The sequence below is a fragment of the Sphaerodactylus townsendi genome, linkage group LG03 (assembly GCF_021028975.2).
Source record: "Sphaerodactylus townsendi isolate TG3544 linkage group LG03, MPM_Stown_v2.3, whole genome shotgun sequence".
Lineage (NCBI taxonomy): Eukaryota > Metazoa > Chordata > Lepidosauria > Squamata > Sphaerodactylidae > Sphaerodactylus > Sphaerodactylus townsendi.
The window spans coordinates 90,895,310-90,912,320 of NC_059427.1; the positions used below are offsets into that span (position 1 = coordinate 90,895,310).

The window sequence follows — 17,011 nt, forward strand, 5'->3', positions numbered from 1 at the left end:
GTGCTCCTTAAGTATTGTGTGGAGATCTGCTTCTTTTATTTAAGTGAGGGGGATAGGCATTAGCATTTGTAAAATTTTAAAAGCCATGTTACTTTTTTGTTGCTACAGGTGGCCAATGAAACAGATGTGAGGGCTCAAATTCGACTTCAGTTTCGTGATGTTAATGGAGAGCTCATAGCTGTTCAACGATCCATGGTATGCACTCAGAAAGGAAAGAAAACAGAATTTAAAACGCTTGAAGGAGTCATAACAAGAACAAAGTGAGTGATGAGCTGACATGAACTTTTTTTGTTATATGCAAATGTGAAAATTCACTGGAGCGGCTCTTTCAAATGTTTTTGCTGTTTAGAATCAGAGGTAATTAAAACAAAAAGAAAGTATTATTTGTTAATGGGAAGTGATTGTGATCCTGAACTCGTACAGGATTTCAGTGCAGTTCTGTAGAAGAAGTTAGCACAATGACATATCCTAAGCCAACTTACCTTTCTACATAGCAATACAAATTGTAATCCGGTCTCACCTTCATTTTGCAGTTCATTCAAGATTTTTGTGTTCGGAATCGTTGTTCAAAATAACATGCTTCCTAGCGCATCTAGTTGTTTCTTTATCATTATTTTAGCTTTGGAACATATTATTAGGTGGATAACATTTGTGCTCTTATTACATTGGAGGCAAATTAAAGTGCAGTGGAGCTTTGGGAAATAACAGGAAAAGAACAGAAAATGTTATATCCTTATGTACCATTAAACTGTATTCAGTAGTTTTTATATAAAGACAGATTCTTTTATGAATTGACCTTTCAAAGTAGTGCAAGCCTATCGTCTGACCACGTGAAGTAGTCTTCCTTTTTGTTAGGGCTGTAATGAGTTGTCAAGCATGTATTCTTTCCTTGTCTACTAATACAGGCATGGGGAAAAGATCAGTCTGAGCTCCAAATGTGCAGAAATTGACCGAGAGATGATTAGTGCCCTTGGCGTTTCCAAGTCTGTGATTAATAATGTCATCTTCTGTCATCAAGAAGACTCCAACTGGCCCCTAAGTGAAGGAAAGGCCCTGAAACAAAAATTTGATGAAATCTTTTCTGCAACAAGGTCATCTTTTATCCATAGCTTCTTAAGTAGAAAGAATACATTTGATTATTTTTAATCCTGCCATTTAAAAATGCCCAGTAAGCTTACTATAATAAAATTTTGTGCAGCAAATTATAGCTGTTGCTTAGACTTAAAAACACACTTTTTTATTTTTAAAAGGTACATTAAAGCACTGGAAACTCTTCGTCAGGTTCGTTTGAAGCAAGGTCAGCAGGTTAAAGTGTGTCAGGAAACACTGAAATTTCTAAAACAGAATAAAGAAAAGGCACAAGAGATTCACTGTCAGCTTACTAATAGGGAAACTCAACTGGCAGCCTCAAAGGAAAATGTTAGATCTATCGAGAACCAGCTTGAACCATTAAAGGTAATTCTCTAACCACTAAAGGTAATTGTATAGCTAAACATTTTGAAGTAATATTGATGCAAAAGTAAGGAGCAAAAAAAATGAATAAGAGGAACTTTTTGACCCTAGATTTATGAATGATTCAGTCTGCTTTCTTGTTAATACAGAGGCCCATTACACATAAAGGCGTTTATTCTGATAGGCACAGATCTCACTATCCTCGGTAGTCAAAATTGTTGGCTTAGCCTTTAAACTGCAGTTTTATCCATATTACTGTTCCAAAAATAATCCCCCACAAATGAAAGAAGGAAAGCAATCCCCTGGACCACACACTGCCAAAGAAGGGGACATTGTGCCAGACCCCTGCTAGAACTGATATTTTCTCCCCCTTCCCCTGCACTCTCCGCTGCTGCTGCTCCTGCCAGAAGAGAAGAAGAAAGGACGTGTTTGGATTCATACCCCGCCTTTCTCTCCTGTAAGGAGACTCAAGGCAGCTTACAAACTCCTTTTGCTTTCCTCACAACAGGCACCTTGTGAAGTAGGTGGGGCAGAGAGAGTTCCAAAGATCTGTGAATAACCCAATATCACCCAGCAGGAATGTAGGAGTGTGGCAGCAAATCTGGTTCACCAGATAGGATTCTACCACTCATGTGGAGGAATGGAGAATCAAACCCAGTTCTTCAGATTAGAGTTCATTTGCTACACCACTCACTCTCTATTCTTATTATATCAAAATATTGATCTGACTACGTGAAAAATGGGGAGATCGGTGTGTTTTGACTAAGCCTGTGTGAGTGAACTTCTTTTCTTTAACTTGAAGGAGCTGGCCACATGGATGGGGGGAGGGGGAGGGGAGATGTGAATTGCAGAGCAAGGGAGACAGAAGGCTGGTCATGGGCAAATCTCTTTGCTGTGGCAGCGAAGCAAATTAAAAGTTATGCTAAAAGTGATTTTAAAAGCTTGCTGCGGAGAGGATGGAAAGTGAAAGAGGGGCTCCATGAAACAGGTCCATAAAAGAAATCTTGCTGTGATGGACATTTGCCCTCATCGCACACCAAACATATTGTGCATAATCAGCCAGTTTAGTCTGTTGGTGAATCTACCCTTTCCACTTCTCTTTGTCATTTCAAGTAAGGATAATAGATACAAGATGAAAGCTGCAGATGCACATGGTGTCACAATGGATCATTTGGTATGTTGCACCTGCTGAGAGAATTGTCAGAGTGGTATATGAACTTAAGGTTTGCCCCCTTTTTCAGATGGGAATGAAAATGTATTTCAAAAGGGTTCTTGATTTTATCTTCAGAATTTTCCCGTATTTGAACAATATGAGAGTGGAATTAAGATTGTTTTAAGGAAACTGTAAGCAGAGTGAATTATATATAGCAGAAATAGCATTTTTATTTTAACCCAATCCTAGATTCAAATATCTCATTCAGCTCTTATGTAGAAGTAAGTAGGGATGGAGTAAAAAATTCAAGAAATTTTCAGCATACAATTGCCTCAGAAAGTGGTGGGGGGGGGGGTTCCACAAAAGGCTCCCCTTCCCCCAATTTTATCATCATATTCATTTCTCTTTTGGATGAAAAGGGAAATTTTCTCAGATGTAGAAAGCATGGGGTGAACTTGCTGCTTTTCCAGAGGCTTCCCTGCTCCCAAATTTGAAGAAGAACGTTTGGATTCATATCCCACTTTTCTCAATTGTAAGGTGTCTCAAAGCAGGTGACAAACTCCTTCCCTTCCACTTCCCTCCACAGATATCTTGTGAAGTAAAGTGGGGCTGAGAGAGTTCTGAGAGAACTGTGACTAGCCCAAAATCACCCAGCAGATTTCATATATAGGACTGGAGAAATAAACCTGGTTCTCCAGATTAGAGTCCACCACTCTTAACCACTACATCACGCTGGCCTCTGTATACAGATTGCAAAGAGGATGTCAGCATAGGTATAGTCCCATTCATTCTGAATTGAGGATGCTTTACAAGTAAGTATGCAAGGGACTTTATCTTTCACCTGTGATGCACAAACTCAGAAAGGCACTTCATTTAGGTGGCCAGTTTTGGAGACTTTGTTTCAAGAACTGTATCCCTGTTTTAGTCTACAACTGGTACTGCACAGTGAATGGGAGAAAGCTAGCTAACTTTGTCCTGCTTTGCAGTTATTGGCCTATGCCTTAGTTTGGATGAAGTTTGAGCAAAACAAAGAGGGTGAGACTCAGAGATATCAATTGGTCTCTGTGGTCAGATATTTGTTTTGTGAGAGAGTTCAGAATTCCTTCTCCCTGTACTACCCCAAATAATTATTTATTGCCTTGGTACAGTTTAGAACTGATTTGGTACGGTTCAGTACTTTGTTTATATGCCTCATAATTATAATGGAATTTATTTTTCTTCGTAGGTTCGTCTTGCAGAAATAGAACATAATCTTGTGAAAGTAATGAAACTTGATAATGATATTAAAGCTCTGGAAAGCCGGAAAAAACAGATGGAGAAGGATAACCAAGATTTGCAACAGAAGATGGAGAAGGTTTGCTTGATAATATATTGTTGTTTTACTTATTTTGGTAGACCCAGATGGAGCAATCCAGAGTACATTGGCTTTGAAGAAAACTTATTTTCCCCTCCCCCTTTTGCATTTATGTTTGATTAGTGAGCCATATTGCCCTGACTTTAACTGTGGCCTGTTACGCACTTGTCATCTGCCCTGCAGCCAGCTTCCTTTCCCTTCAGGCCTTGCTTCTTTGTTATTCAGTCTTTTTAGCCATTTCCAAATTCAATGTGCCCCAGGTCATAGAAGCTCTGCAGCTATAGAAACCTAGTAAAGTGGGATTTTACCAGCCCCTCCGCTTTCCCTGTGGAGGAACTCAGGAATTGTTAAGCTTTCCTCAGGTTTCCTAGCTGCACCTGGCCTTCCCTTTCCTTCACTGCCCACAGCACAACACTCTATCATGGCAATTTTAGGGCTTTTTTTTTTTTAAGCAGTGAAGATCGGATGGATTCTGCAGTCTCCTCTTTCCCCCCACCCCTTCCAGATCACTCTATATCATATGCAAGCTGAATGAGAAATTGAAAAAGCTGATCCAGTGGACTCTCCAATCCCCTCCTCCAGGGAGAAACAAAGGTGCAAACGGAAAGGATCAGGCCCTTTATGCACTCCTTACTTAACCTTGGGGCTCTTTGCCTCAATATGGGGTTTCCATGGGTCTGTTAGTGTGCATTTGAAATGTGACTGGGCTGATATGCCACCACCCCCCTTCCTTCTCAAAGTCTCCTGGCACCCATTTCAGGACAATCGGAAGGGTGTGGCGAAACTGAGGTAAGTGGGGAAGTGCAGAAAGGGCCTGTGTTATTTATTTCCCTTCCCTTCCTATTTATTGTTTTATTTAAATTGTTTTCCATTTCTCATCTAATCTGTTGGCTTGGATAAATGAACTTATTACTAGTTCTTTGCTGAGTTTTCTCTTATTTAGATTTTTCTGGCATAGTTACACTAGATTAGACATCCCTAGGTCAGTGTACAATTTAAATTAACATCTTGTTTCAATCTTTATATTTCCTGTCAAGTTTTCACTTCATTGTCACATCAGGCAGGTTCAAACTTCATTATTAATTCATTTGCATAGTTGAGATCTATTGGCTTGAGTTTTTCATAGAATGGCACACAGGCTGCAACATGACACAGTATTCTAAAAGCTGTTTTTTCCTCTGTAATATTAATTCAGGTTTTTCAAGGAACTGATGAGCATCTTCAAGATATGTATCAAAACCACCAGAAAACTGTCAGAGAAAAGGAGAGGAGACTAACAGAATGCCAGAGAGAACTGGAGAGGGCAAATAAGGAATGCCAAAAGTTCAACAGGGAAAAATCAGAGCTGTTGGTTGAGCAAGGTAAGCAGTCTTGTTTAAAACAAAACAAGCAGCATTCCTCATCAAAACAACACGTAAGTGTTTTTATTACCTGTCTATTATAAACAACTCACCATTCTCTGGGTGATTTTGGAGATTTTTTTACACCAGTTCTTGACAGTTGTTAATGAAGTTTGTTATTCTATCAGTTACTTTCCTAACAGCTCACATTGCCAACTGATAGCCCTCGGGCTATGTCTGTCCTCAAAAATTATGTTGTTCGGCCTCACCTAATTTTAAAAAAGGTGTGGCAGCAGGCCTTTCTGGATGGGTGGGCAAATGTGCCTGTGCAGCCCCATGCCAATTCCAGGAGCCATTTTGTCCCCCACCTACATTGAGCTGCCCAAATCTTTTGTAGCTCTTAGTGTTTGATTCATAGAGCTGTAAATCCTTGTTATTTTCAAATGATGAGAAACCATTTAAACCTCATTGTTGTATTGTGAAGGTCGTCTTCAGCTGCAAGCAGATCGTCACCAGCAGCACATTAGAACGAGAGATTCATTAATTCAGTCTTTGGCGGTTCAGTTGGAATTGGAAGGATTTGAAAGAGCACCTTTTAATGAAAGGCAAATCAACAGTTTTCACAGGCTTATAAAGGAGAGGCAGGACAAAGACACTGAAGCAGCTAATCAGCTGATGGTAAATATTTATATTTAACCATGTTTCAGGAAGTCTCAGTTTATATAAACTGAGTAGTACAAGCATTCAAATCAGTAGCAATGTTATAACGTAAACAAGTTCGCTTACTTTGAAATAAGCTACTTTTGAAACAGATTGGATTTTTAAAGTAAATTTAGATTTGTAAATTTCAAGATATGATGCCTTCTTTGTGTTTTCTCCGTCTCTTAATCAAAGTCAATCATCCAATACTCTGTGCTTGTACTTGAGCACAAAGCTCTCCTCCCCTTTCCCCCGGGAAGGTGGCATGAAAGCCACTGAAATAAGGATTCTCAGGTAGAGAAAGCGCTATGCTGAAAACGTGTGTATTGAGCATTGAAGGACTCTGGCAGATGTGGCCAGTTGAGGAGGAGAGAGTGAAGGCATGGCATTTGCAGGGTGTGTGGGTTTCTGAATCTATCTGTGCTGTGAATGAGTTTTCACTGAGTGCTCAAATGTTAGATCCCTGGATCTTGACTCAAACAGTCTCTGTAATGTTATTCAGCAGCATTTATTGTTGAGATAGATTAGTCATAATATGGTAAAGCCAGTTCTGATTGTACTGGCATTTCTGAACCATATATCTTCTTTGAGTACCCCCTCCCAAATTCCCAGAGGAAGCCTCTGGTGCCTAGGCTATGAGTGTGCCTGGCCCCAAGGTCAGCGATTGATAGCATCTGGCTTCCTGCCCAAAATAAGATATAACAGCAGTAACTCTTTTTCCCATAGGTCAGGCATGTCAGGGGAGGCCTAGTTGTCTAATAAGTGCATGAAGCCATAAAACTCAGGTCAAGAAAAGAATGCATACATGGCAGTGGTTACCATATAGCAGAGTTGGTTACATATATCAAAGCAGACATTTGGTTATATCTCAAAGCTGGTACAGAGTTCACAATCGGCAGTTGATTCCATTCATCTTGACTGGGTAAACATTACCCTGACCCAGTTTGCATTGCCATCATGTTGCCTTTTCAACATGTGTGCAAAGACAGACAAGTTGTATGGCATCTTGCAAGCATACTAAAAAACCAGAGGGGAAATGGTCTCTGTAGCTCTGTAGGGGCTATAGCAATCCACCTGGTGTAGCTGTGTGACCCGTTTGAGGGCTCAACCCATGGGTTGAAGACCACAATTTCATGAACATCTGCATGTTCTCAAATGTCTGTTTTATGTATCTTTTGTTAGAAAATCTCAACTTGCTTAACATAGTTCGGTATTATGAGCTTAAATCCTGCCAGCTTTTTAACTGTCAGAAGGGAAGTGACCACCCAAAAGCCTATAATGGGGACTGTATCCCTAATATGCAGGGGTACATATTGGGGATATACATATTAATATATAGGGATACAAAAAAGTGTATATCCCTATTTTGTAGTGATAGTTAAGATATACCATAGGTCAGGGATGCAGAAGATGTCTCTGCATAGGATTCTGTATATTTGTACAGCAAAGCACTTGTATTTGCAGAGTGGGAGAGTGACCAAAGAATATAGTTGAACTTATTTATAACCCTTTTCTGTTTCCTTCGATGTGGGTTCTGTTGATTTCTATGAGATTCACTTCCAAGTAAATATGGTTAAGATCATACTCTTCATTAAATGAATTCTGTGATGTTTTCAGAGAGAATTTGGAGAGAAGGAAATGATGAAGCAAAAGCAATTAGATGGAATAAGGGATAAAAAAACTGGGCTTGAAAGAACTATTGACCTAAAGTCAGACATTCAAAATAAGAAGCAGCTTGAAGTGAAGAACTTGAAACACGAACTGTGCCAGCTTGAAGGGTCATCAGACAGGCTTCTTGAACTGGATCAGGAACTTGCCAAAGCAGTAAGGTTTTTATTTTTGTGTTTGTTTGTTTATTTGTGTTATTTGTACTCTGCACTTCTCCCTTAGGCTCAAAGTAAATTACAGAGAGTTAATCAATACAGTCAAGTGGGATATCCAGTAGACAGTGCCATAAGATTTCACTCGTAGAAATCAAACACAACCAGAGGTGATCCACAATGAGTGCTAAACATGACACATTTAACAAGAAAAATTACATAATCAGAACATTCTCACAGCAACAGATAGTATGAGACTTTAGCGCTGCTTAATTATTGAGAATGTTAAAGATAGCATTTAGTGCAGCAGGCAATATTCCCTTTGTCCTTTCAGATATGGATATCATTGGTGTTTTTATTATGTGTTTTTTAAGGTGCTCCTTGGCGAGAAACTTGTAAGCTTCTCTTTTGAGGACAGTCAATTAACACAGCTGCAAGTGCAAGTGACAGCTGTCACAGATGTTCAGCAGCCTCTGACTGTCCCTCTGAGTAAACATTCAGTTATGAGGCAGAATGGATTTCTAATAACTTGCATTTTCCATCTGCTTTCCAAAATGGCTTGAAGCATCGGATGGTGGCAGTTAAACGTGCCAGATCTATCGTTCATTCTTCAAGCCACTGCTAAAGAAAGAGGCCTACACTTTACCTTCCCTTTGGCATTCTGCTAGTCTCAAATATACTTGTGGATCCTTGAGCTCATTACTTGGCTAGAAACATTTAGCAGAGGAGGGTTATTTTGTCGCGCGCCCCCCCCCCCTGGTTTTTGGGGGTTTTTTTGCTGTCAAGTTGCAACCCATTTATGGGTTTTCAAGATAAGAGACATTCAAAGGTGGTTTGCCATTGTCGACCTCGGCACGACAGCCTTGGTAGTCCTTGGTAGCCTCCCATCTGAATACTACCAGGGTCGACCCTGCTTAGCCACCCTGAGCTCATAAGAGGAAGGGGAGCATATAAATACAATAAATGATAATAAATAAAACAATAATTATTAACTTCCAAGATCTGATGAGATCAGGCTATCCTGAGTTATCCAGGTCAGGGCTATTCTCTACCACTGTATAAACTCAGTTCTATTACAAGCTCATAAAATTGCAAAACAAGGTGTGACAGTAATTAGTAACATGCAGAAAAGTCTATTCCAGTAAAAGTTTTTTTAAAAAATTACTTTTATTTATTATTGTTCTTTTTCTAAAAGAAAAAGGCAAGTCTTGCTGATAGCTGTCTGAGGCAATATAAGTGCTCTTTTATCAAACTGCTGTGTTTAACAGTGCAAAGAATAATTGTTTTGATGAAGACGGTGCTTAAATAAGATTCTTAAATGCTAAAAAAAAATCTGGACTTTCTTAAAATGCAGAAATACACTGCTTTAACTTCCACCAATGAACGCACAACCATACTTGGATCTTTGAGTGGACAAGCATAGTACTGGTTTTCTTTCAGTGTGTACTGTAATACTCTTACCTCTGAGTCTTTCCTACTAGTTAAAATATATAAAATGTATCTTTGTTTAGAAACATGAACTAGAAGAAGCTGAAAAGAACAGCAATGTAGAAGGCCTGGAAATGGAAATAAAAGAGTTACAAAGAGAGAAGGCAAATTTAGACAGCATTCTTCGGAAACTGGATAAAGAGATGGAGCAGTTGAACTTGAATACTGCGATAATAACTCAGATGGACATGCTAAAGAAAGATAAAGTAATGCATTTTCTCTTCTTGGAATAGTCTCTCTTTTCTACTTCTGTTATACATTATATTTTCTGTTAAAATTGCATCTTCAGAATTACATTTGATTTAATTGATTATCAGGTATTCTGAAATTACTTTTGTAGTTGCTAAACAAAACAAAACCTTATTGGTATATCATCAGTTGGTGCTTTTTTTAAAGGCTGACAAGGAGGAACAGATTAGAAAAATTAAATCACGACACAGTGAAGAGTTAATCACCTTACTGGGGTATTTTCCAAATAAAAGACAGCTTGAAGACTGGCTTCACTCTAAAGTGAGAGAGATTAATCTGACAAGAGACAAACTTGCCAACCTTAAGTGAGTACACATTGTACAAAGTACACAAAATGTGATGCATGGGGAAGTTAGTATCAGGTGACTTTTTCTGTTCTTTTTTTCACATTGTGATGTATTAAAATAGTGCTGCTGAACAAGCTTCTTCTTGTAGTGAGATTCATTTAAATGACTGGTGGATTGAACTCCAAAATCAGTAGTGTACTTTCACACACCCAGATAAAGCTCTTAGTAATAAGGAAGCAGGATATTTTTAAGCAGAGGATGTCGTCAGATTAGCAGCTCTTCCCAGCTCCAGGGTGGCAAACTTTTATCTAGCTATTTTATCTAGCTATTTTTTAAAAAATATTTTGAAATGGGTAGGTGAAAAGTACTTGAAATTTCTAGAGTAACTTCATCTCACTTCTGATTTTAATCATCCTTCTGGTTTAGCAAAGAACTTATTTCAGCTGAGCAGAACAAAAGTCACATTAGTGCTGAACTACGGAAAAAAGAGGAGCAGTTGACCAGCTATGAAGAAAGGCTCTTTGATGTTTGTGGAAGCCAGGATTTTGAAAGTGATCTACACAAACTTGAAGATGAAATTGAAAAAACATCCAAGCAACGAGGTAAGATTATACGGCATGAACAGTTTTTTACAAGTATTTATTTCAGATTTATATTATCCTGTATGATGATAGATGTGCTAACCAGTGAGAATTCTTAACTGAGCCACATGTCTTGCCGGCCCACTTTTTAAACTATTCAGATTTTCTCTAGTTGTATTTTTGGTTTACAGTAGAATGACTAGCACCAAATTTATTGGCTACTTGATTTCATTCTTCTGATACTTGACCTGAAAGGTTCTATGCTGATTCCCTGCTTGCCGAGGTTCATGTGGACAGAGTCCTAGCTGCTGTTAGACCGACTATCTATCCTCTGGATCTGTGTCCTTCCTGGCTTATTAGAGTTTGCCAGAGAGGACTATGGCCCCATTGTTGAATATCATTAATTACTCCCTTGAGCAAGGAGTGTTTCCAGATGGGCTGAACGAGGCGGTGGTCCACCCTTAAAAAGACCATCCTTAGATCTGAGCATCCTTAGATCCAAGCGATCTGGCTGGTTGGTTGAGGCAAAGCAGGTTAAAACTGAATCCATCAGAGATGGAGGTCCTCTGGATGGGTTGTGAGGGGAGGGGGAGGGGTTTCAGCCACTGCTGCTAGAGGGGGCTTTTTTATCATTAACCCCCTCTGCCCGGAGCCTGGAGGTTTACCTGGATTCATTCCTTTCCATGGAGACCCAGGTTGCCCGTACAGCACAGGTGGCGTTTTTCCATCTACGCCAAGCTCGTGGGCTGGCCCCTTACCTCTGCCAGACCGACCTGGCCACGGTGATCCATGCAACGGTCACCCCCAGGTTAGAGTATTGTAACTTGATCTACGTGGGCCTTCCCTTATGGCTTATCCAGAAGCTGAAGTTGGTCCAGAATGCAGCGGCTCGGCTTCTCACAAGTAGTTCAATACAGGAACTCTTCTATGCTGCGCCGTTTGCACTGGCTTCTGCTGGAATTCCGGATCACCTTTAAGGTGCTGGTTCTAGCCTTTAAGGATCTTTGTGACCTGGAGCTTTCATATCTCAGGGACCGTCTGTCTCCCCATGTCCCTACTCGGCCTTGGCAGAGGGCAATTTACTGGTGGCCCCTGACCCCTTCATTATATGGCTGGCCTCTACCCGGGCCAGGGCCTTTAGTGCTCTGGCCCCAGCGTAGTGGATCACTCTTCCAACCATCCAGGCCCTGCAGGACTTGGAACAGCTCTTCAGGGCCTGTAAGACAGAGTTGTTCCGCTGGGCTTTTGGGGAGGTCAGTCGTTGAGGATGCCACCCCCTGCATTTCATACTCTATTTGATATTCCATCTAGTAGGATGTTCACTCCTTTGAGTCACTGTTTGTTGTTGTCACGTTTTATGGACTCAGGGTTGGATTTTGTTTGTTTTATTACTTTATGGTTTTAACTGGAGTTTTAATGGTTAAGTTTAATTGGTTTGTACACCGTCCTGAGCCCTTCGGGGGTGGGCAGTCTATTAAATGTGACAAATAAATAAATAAATTATAGGTCATAATTACTGAAATTTTGTATTGACCAGACATGTATTCAGATGTAACAGTTATCCATTTTGCCTGATACCAAGAATTTAATAAGCTGTCTTATTTTTCACAAAAGCATTGCACAATTTCCACTTTACTTAAAATGAATTTTAACCAACCAGCCACTTCTGAAATTTCATCCATGAAGGTATTTTGGATCTTCTCACTATAAATGAAGAACGTAGCCAGATTGTAGATGGGTTTAGTTGCTATGGCACAAAGTGTGGCTTGTGACCAAAGCAAGATGCTGCCTGTGGGTCAAAGAGGTCCAGCTCTTCCTTTTATTTCCTTTTATTTTGAGAAACATTAATGGACAATGTGATGTTTTATGGTTTTCATTTCCAAGTTCAGTAAATGGATAGAATGAAGTGTAATGGCCTAAGTCACTTAAATGGTAATTGTGCACTTGGGTCATCCGCACAGACTTCATAAGATCAGACTCTAATTAGCAAATTTTATATATAGATATCAATATAGTTATTTATAAAGAATCTACTGGCTGAAGAAAATTGGGAACACATAAAAGGGGATGGGATAAGGCATAAGCGAACAGTGAAACTGGCAAATAAAGAACTATAACTGTTGGATCACTGTACACTCCAGTGTCTACTAAGACAACTTTAGTATTCATTAAGCCTGTTTTATAGCCCAGACCATCCTGCAAGTACTTCAAATGCTGTTACACCAAACCTTGTAAGAAAGAAAAGGGGGGTGCATACACTAGAGATATGGCAATAATATAAATCTGTATCCAATGGCTTAAACCACAAGCAACGTGGGTAATTTTATCCCTAATGTATAATACACAATTTCATAAACAATGATTTATATGGTGTAATTTTCACAACTTTATACATTTACAATTTGTATTAAAGTAAGTACAATTATGTACAAAATAATACTTCATATATGAGTTGTTGTTTCAAAGTAAGCACAAAGGGTGGGACTAGTTAACCTCTGGTATTGGTTAACCTTGTAATGCCTTCTTAGGCCCCTCTATCTTAAAGGAACTAAATCCTTATTCTATGGGTTTATAATCACAGATTCTCCTACACAAAACCTGGCAACACTGTATGTTATGATACCACTTTTGATAATAAATACTTATTCTTCAAAACAGCCATGCTTGCGGGAGCCACAGCAGTTTATTCGCAGTTCATTACACAGTTAACTGATGAGGATCAGTCATGTTGTCCAGTCTGTCAGAGGGTCTTTCCGACAGAGGCAGAACTGCAGGATGTGATAAGTGACCTTCAATCCAAGTTGCGCCTTGCCCCAGACAAGCTGAAGTCAACTGAGTCTGAGCTGAAGAGGAGAGAGAGGAGACGCGATGAAATGATTGGGCTTAAACCTGTCAGGTGAGGCAGAAAGCACAGTAAACCTTGCCTCCTTCTTCTTATAGGTATTATATTCTTTTAGGAAAGATCAACAGCATTTTCAGAGACTAGAACTATTTTATTGAACAAGTTTTTCTCAGAAGATAGGTGTTTGTATACCATGCATAAGGAATTTAATATGACCCAGCATCAGTACTGTCAATGCATTGGCTGCCTGCCATTACTTTCTAAATGCTCTCTTATTTAGGAGTGGGCATTGTGGATATTCACTGTGCCATTTCTGAGAAAACAAACCTGGCTGGAGCTCTCTAATCAGATTTTCATGTATACATTTAACTACATTAAACAGAATAGCAAATATATACAGTCAAACCAATACTGAAAGATATAAGGCCAGCCAAGCCTAAAAAACAAGGACTGTATATATAGGGATACAAGGCAATGTGGTATAAGCAGTTAGTTTGAGTGTAATTTCAACAGATACTTCATAAACCGTTCATAAAGATTATTCATACAGATATATTGTGGTTATTTAACTGGATAGAAAGGTAATAAACACACATATAATGAGAGCATGTCATAAACATTGTCCATGAGGCACGAAACCTGCAATAGTCATATTGCGTTCCAGTCAGTAGAAAGAGTCAGTATCTCCAAAATCCAATGAATCAAAAATATTTAGATGAGTTGTGGTAGTTGGCAGCAACAGCTCCAGCAAGTGATGAAGAAACTACGGCGACAGCAGCCACATTACATGAAGCGGCGTTCTTGGCAGCTAGTCCACGTTTTCAATAGAATTTCTTCGAATGCGTTCCAGGTAATTCTATTAGAAATAGCTGCATAAATATAAACTGTCATTTTAGATGTTATTTTTAAATTGTGTTGGACATTATATATGTTTACATCTTTGTAGCAATATGGTAACAGTTGCTTTCATAAGCTTGGCCGAAATCAAACAATTTAACGTCATCAATAAGTTAACATTTTAACAGATATAATTTTGTTCAACTTAAACATGCTGATGATCAGTTACAGTAAATGATACAGTTACTTACAGATTGAATTCTCTTATTTATGTGTTTAGCTAAGTAAAGCAGCATACAGCTTCTACCTTCAGTGAATCATCTAGTTACAAAGTAATGTATAACTGCCTCAGCAGACTTCCAGCGGTTACAGTTGCAGTAACTGTCATCTGCAGTTTGAATTTGCTGCATTCCTAGCTTAGTGAAACAGACCCTAGCTTCAACGCTCAGCAAATCAGCAAGTTGCATAACAATGTACAACAGATGTGTTACATTATAAATAACAGCGGAAATCTAGGTCCTTATTCAAACCAGTTTGGCAACTGTTTAGCAAGTGGATCCACCAAGCCTCCTGTCTAAGTAATACACGTTTGACCGTGTTCACATCTTCAACATTGCCCCTATATAAGAATAAAACCATAAATTTGAAATCTCTCTCAGTATGCTGTTTTTCTAAAAAGTGTTTAGTTAATGGTGCCTCTTCTTTCTTAGTACGCAAAGCACTAATATGCTCATACAATCTTTGTTTCAAAAAATCACAGGTGGTCATCCCCACATATTAAAGCTTGCAAGGACAGATGATCAGGTATACACATGGTTTGACATTACATGTGGAAAAAATGAGACATTTTCAGAATCTATTATCATGTTGTGGATCTCGTATGTTTCAGTAGTATTTAATGACATATTACATAAGCTGTACTGGCCACATTTGACATGTCTCATGATCCGGGGCAAAAGCCGTTCTGGTTTGCATATGTCTGCTCTTATTAAAAATTGTCTGAGATTATCTGTCCGGCGGAAGGCCACTAATGGAGGCATAGTGCAGCCAGGAATATGTGTTAAAACATGCCAATATTTATTAATAATTTTCTTTAGGTTCATAGCATTAGGGGTGTAATTTATTGGCCATGTAATTCTATTTTGAGTGGATGTCTTTTTATATTCCAAGAGTTGTGTTCTAGGTTGATTTTCAATCCTCGCCATTGCTCTGTGTAAAATTCTTTGGGGGTATCCTCTTCTACTGTAATTAGTTAGCGTTCTATTAGCCTCACTTTGGAATACCTCTCTAGTAGTGGGGTGCGTTTTATTCTAATCAGTTGACTGTAAGGCAAATTGTTAAGAAGATGTTTGGGATGATAGGAATTGTAATGCAGAGCCATGTTCTTTTCAACTGGTTTATGATAAGGCGCAAAAGTTATTTGTTGTAAGTCATTGAAATAAATAGTGGTGTCCAAAAAATTAATTCTATTGGAACTACTCTGTCCTGTAAACTGAATGGAAATTTCTAATGTGTTTAGCCAAGTGACTAAATTTTTGAAATTACTGGTTGGTGTCATAATCAATAAAAGATCGTCTATGTATCTTTTATAGTAAAGGATGTCTGTTCGAAAGGGATTACTGTTAGACATTATAAATGTAGATTCAAAGTCCCACATATATAAATTAGCACAGCTGGGGGCCAGGGGTGACCCCATACTCAAACCATTTTTTTGGGCATAGAAAGTAGTGTCAAATCTGAAATAACTGTGTTCAAATATAATATCTAGTAGACATATAATAAAGTGTGTAGGTGGATGTTTATCTCGCCTTGTTTCTAACAGATTGTACACTATTTCTCTTGTTTTATCGAGGGGAACACGACACAGATAGCTACTTTTCTTATCAATCAGTCTCCCAGAGTCCCAATTTTCTACACACTGCCCAAAATACATAAACCAGGACACCCGCCCCCAGGGCGGCCGATAGTTTCAGCCTCTTCATCCATTCTGGAGCCACTTGCTGTTTTCATTGACAGTTTTTTACAGCCATTCGTGAAAAATATGACATCATATTTACGAGACACTTCTCACCTGATTAGAGACCTAGAAGGTAAAACATTTCCCCAAGGATCACTTTTAATAACTATGGATGTCACTTCCCTCTACACTAATGTTCCCCTCGATAAAACAAGAGAAATAGTGTACAATCTGTTAGAAACAAGGCGAGATAAACATCCACCTACACACTTTATTATATGTCTACTAGATATTATATTTGAACACAGTTATTTCAGATTTGACACTACTTTCTATGCCCCCAAAAATGGTTTGAGTATGGGGTCACCCTGGCCCCTAGCTGTGCTAATTTAGATATGTGGGACTTTGAATCTACATTTATACTGTCTAACAGTAATCCCTTCGAACAGACATCCTTTACTATAAAAGATACATAGGCGATCTTTTATTGATTATCACACCAACCAGTATTTCCAAAAGTTGAGTCACTTTGCTAAACACATTCGACATTTCCATTCAGTTTACAGGACAGAGTAGTTCCAATAGAATTAATTTTTTGGACACCACTATTTATTTCAATGACTTACAACAAATAACTTTTAGCCTTATCATAAACCAGTTGAAAGAACATGGCTCTGCATTACAATTCCTATCATCCCAAACATCTTCTTAACAATTTGCCTACAGTCAACTGATTAGAATAAAGCAACTCCACTACTAGAGAGGTATTCCAAAGTGAGGCTAATAGAACGCTAACTAATTACAGTAGAAGAGGATACCCCAAGAATTTTACACAGAGCAATGGCGAGGGATTGAAAATCAACCTAGAACACAACTCTTGGAATATAAAAAGACATCCACTCAAAATAGAATTACATGGCCAATAAAATTACACCCCTAATGCTATGAACCT

At 38.9% G+C, this 17,011-nt stretch overlaps 1 protein-coding gene across 3 annotated transcripts in view; it reads left to right on the forward strand.

The window, feature by feature from the left end:
- The window catches only part of RAD50 (RAD50 double strand break repair protein), a 49,798-nt gene that overhangs the window by 9,784 nt on the left and 23,003 nt on the right, over nucleotides 1–17,011 (forward strand). For all 3 annotated transcript variants that reach the window (XR_007243822.1, XM_048488417.1, XM_048488418.1), the window contains 11 exons: nucleotides 109–260; nucleotides 906–1,091; nucleotides 1,251–1,455; nucleotides 3,831–3,959; nucleotides 5,155–5,320; nucleotides 5,784–5,977; nucleotides 7,616–7,822; nucleotides 9,330–9,512; nucleotides 9,703–9,860; nucleotides 10,269–10,444; nucleotides 13,082–13,319. Coding sequence is in view for 2 of the 3 variants with exons in the window: in XM_048488417.1 (XP_048344374.1) it covers nucleotides 109–260; nucleotides 906–1,091; nucleotides 1,251–1,455; nucleotides 3,831–3,959; nucleotides 5,155–5,320; nucleotides 5,784–5,977; nucleotides 7,616–7,822; nucleotides 9,330–9,512; nucleotides 9,703–9,860; nucleotides 10,269–10,444; nucleotides 13,082–13,319 (1,994 nt within the window). In the remaining variant the exon portion in view is untranslated. The remainder of the gene's footprint in view (nucleotides 1–108; nucleotides 261–905; nucleotides 1,092–1,250; nucleotides 1,456–3,830; nucleotides 3,960–5,154; nucleotides 5,321–5,783; nucleotides 5,978–7,615; nucleotides 7,823–9,329; nucleotides 9,513–9,702; nucleotides 9,861–10,268; nucleotides 10,445–13,081; nucleotides 13,320–17,011) is intronic.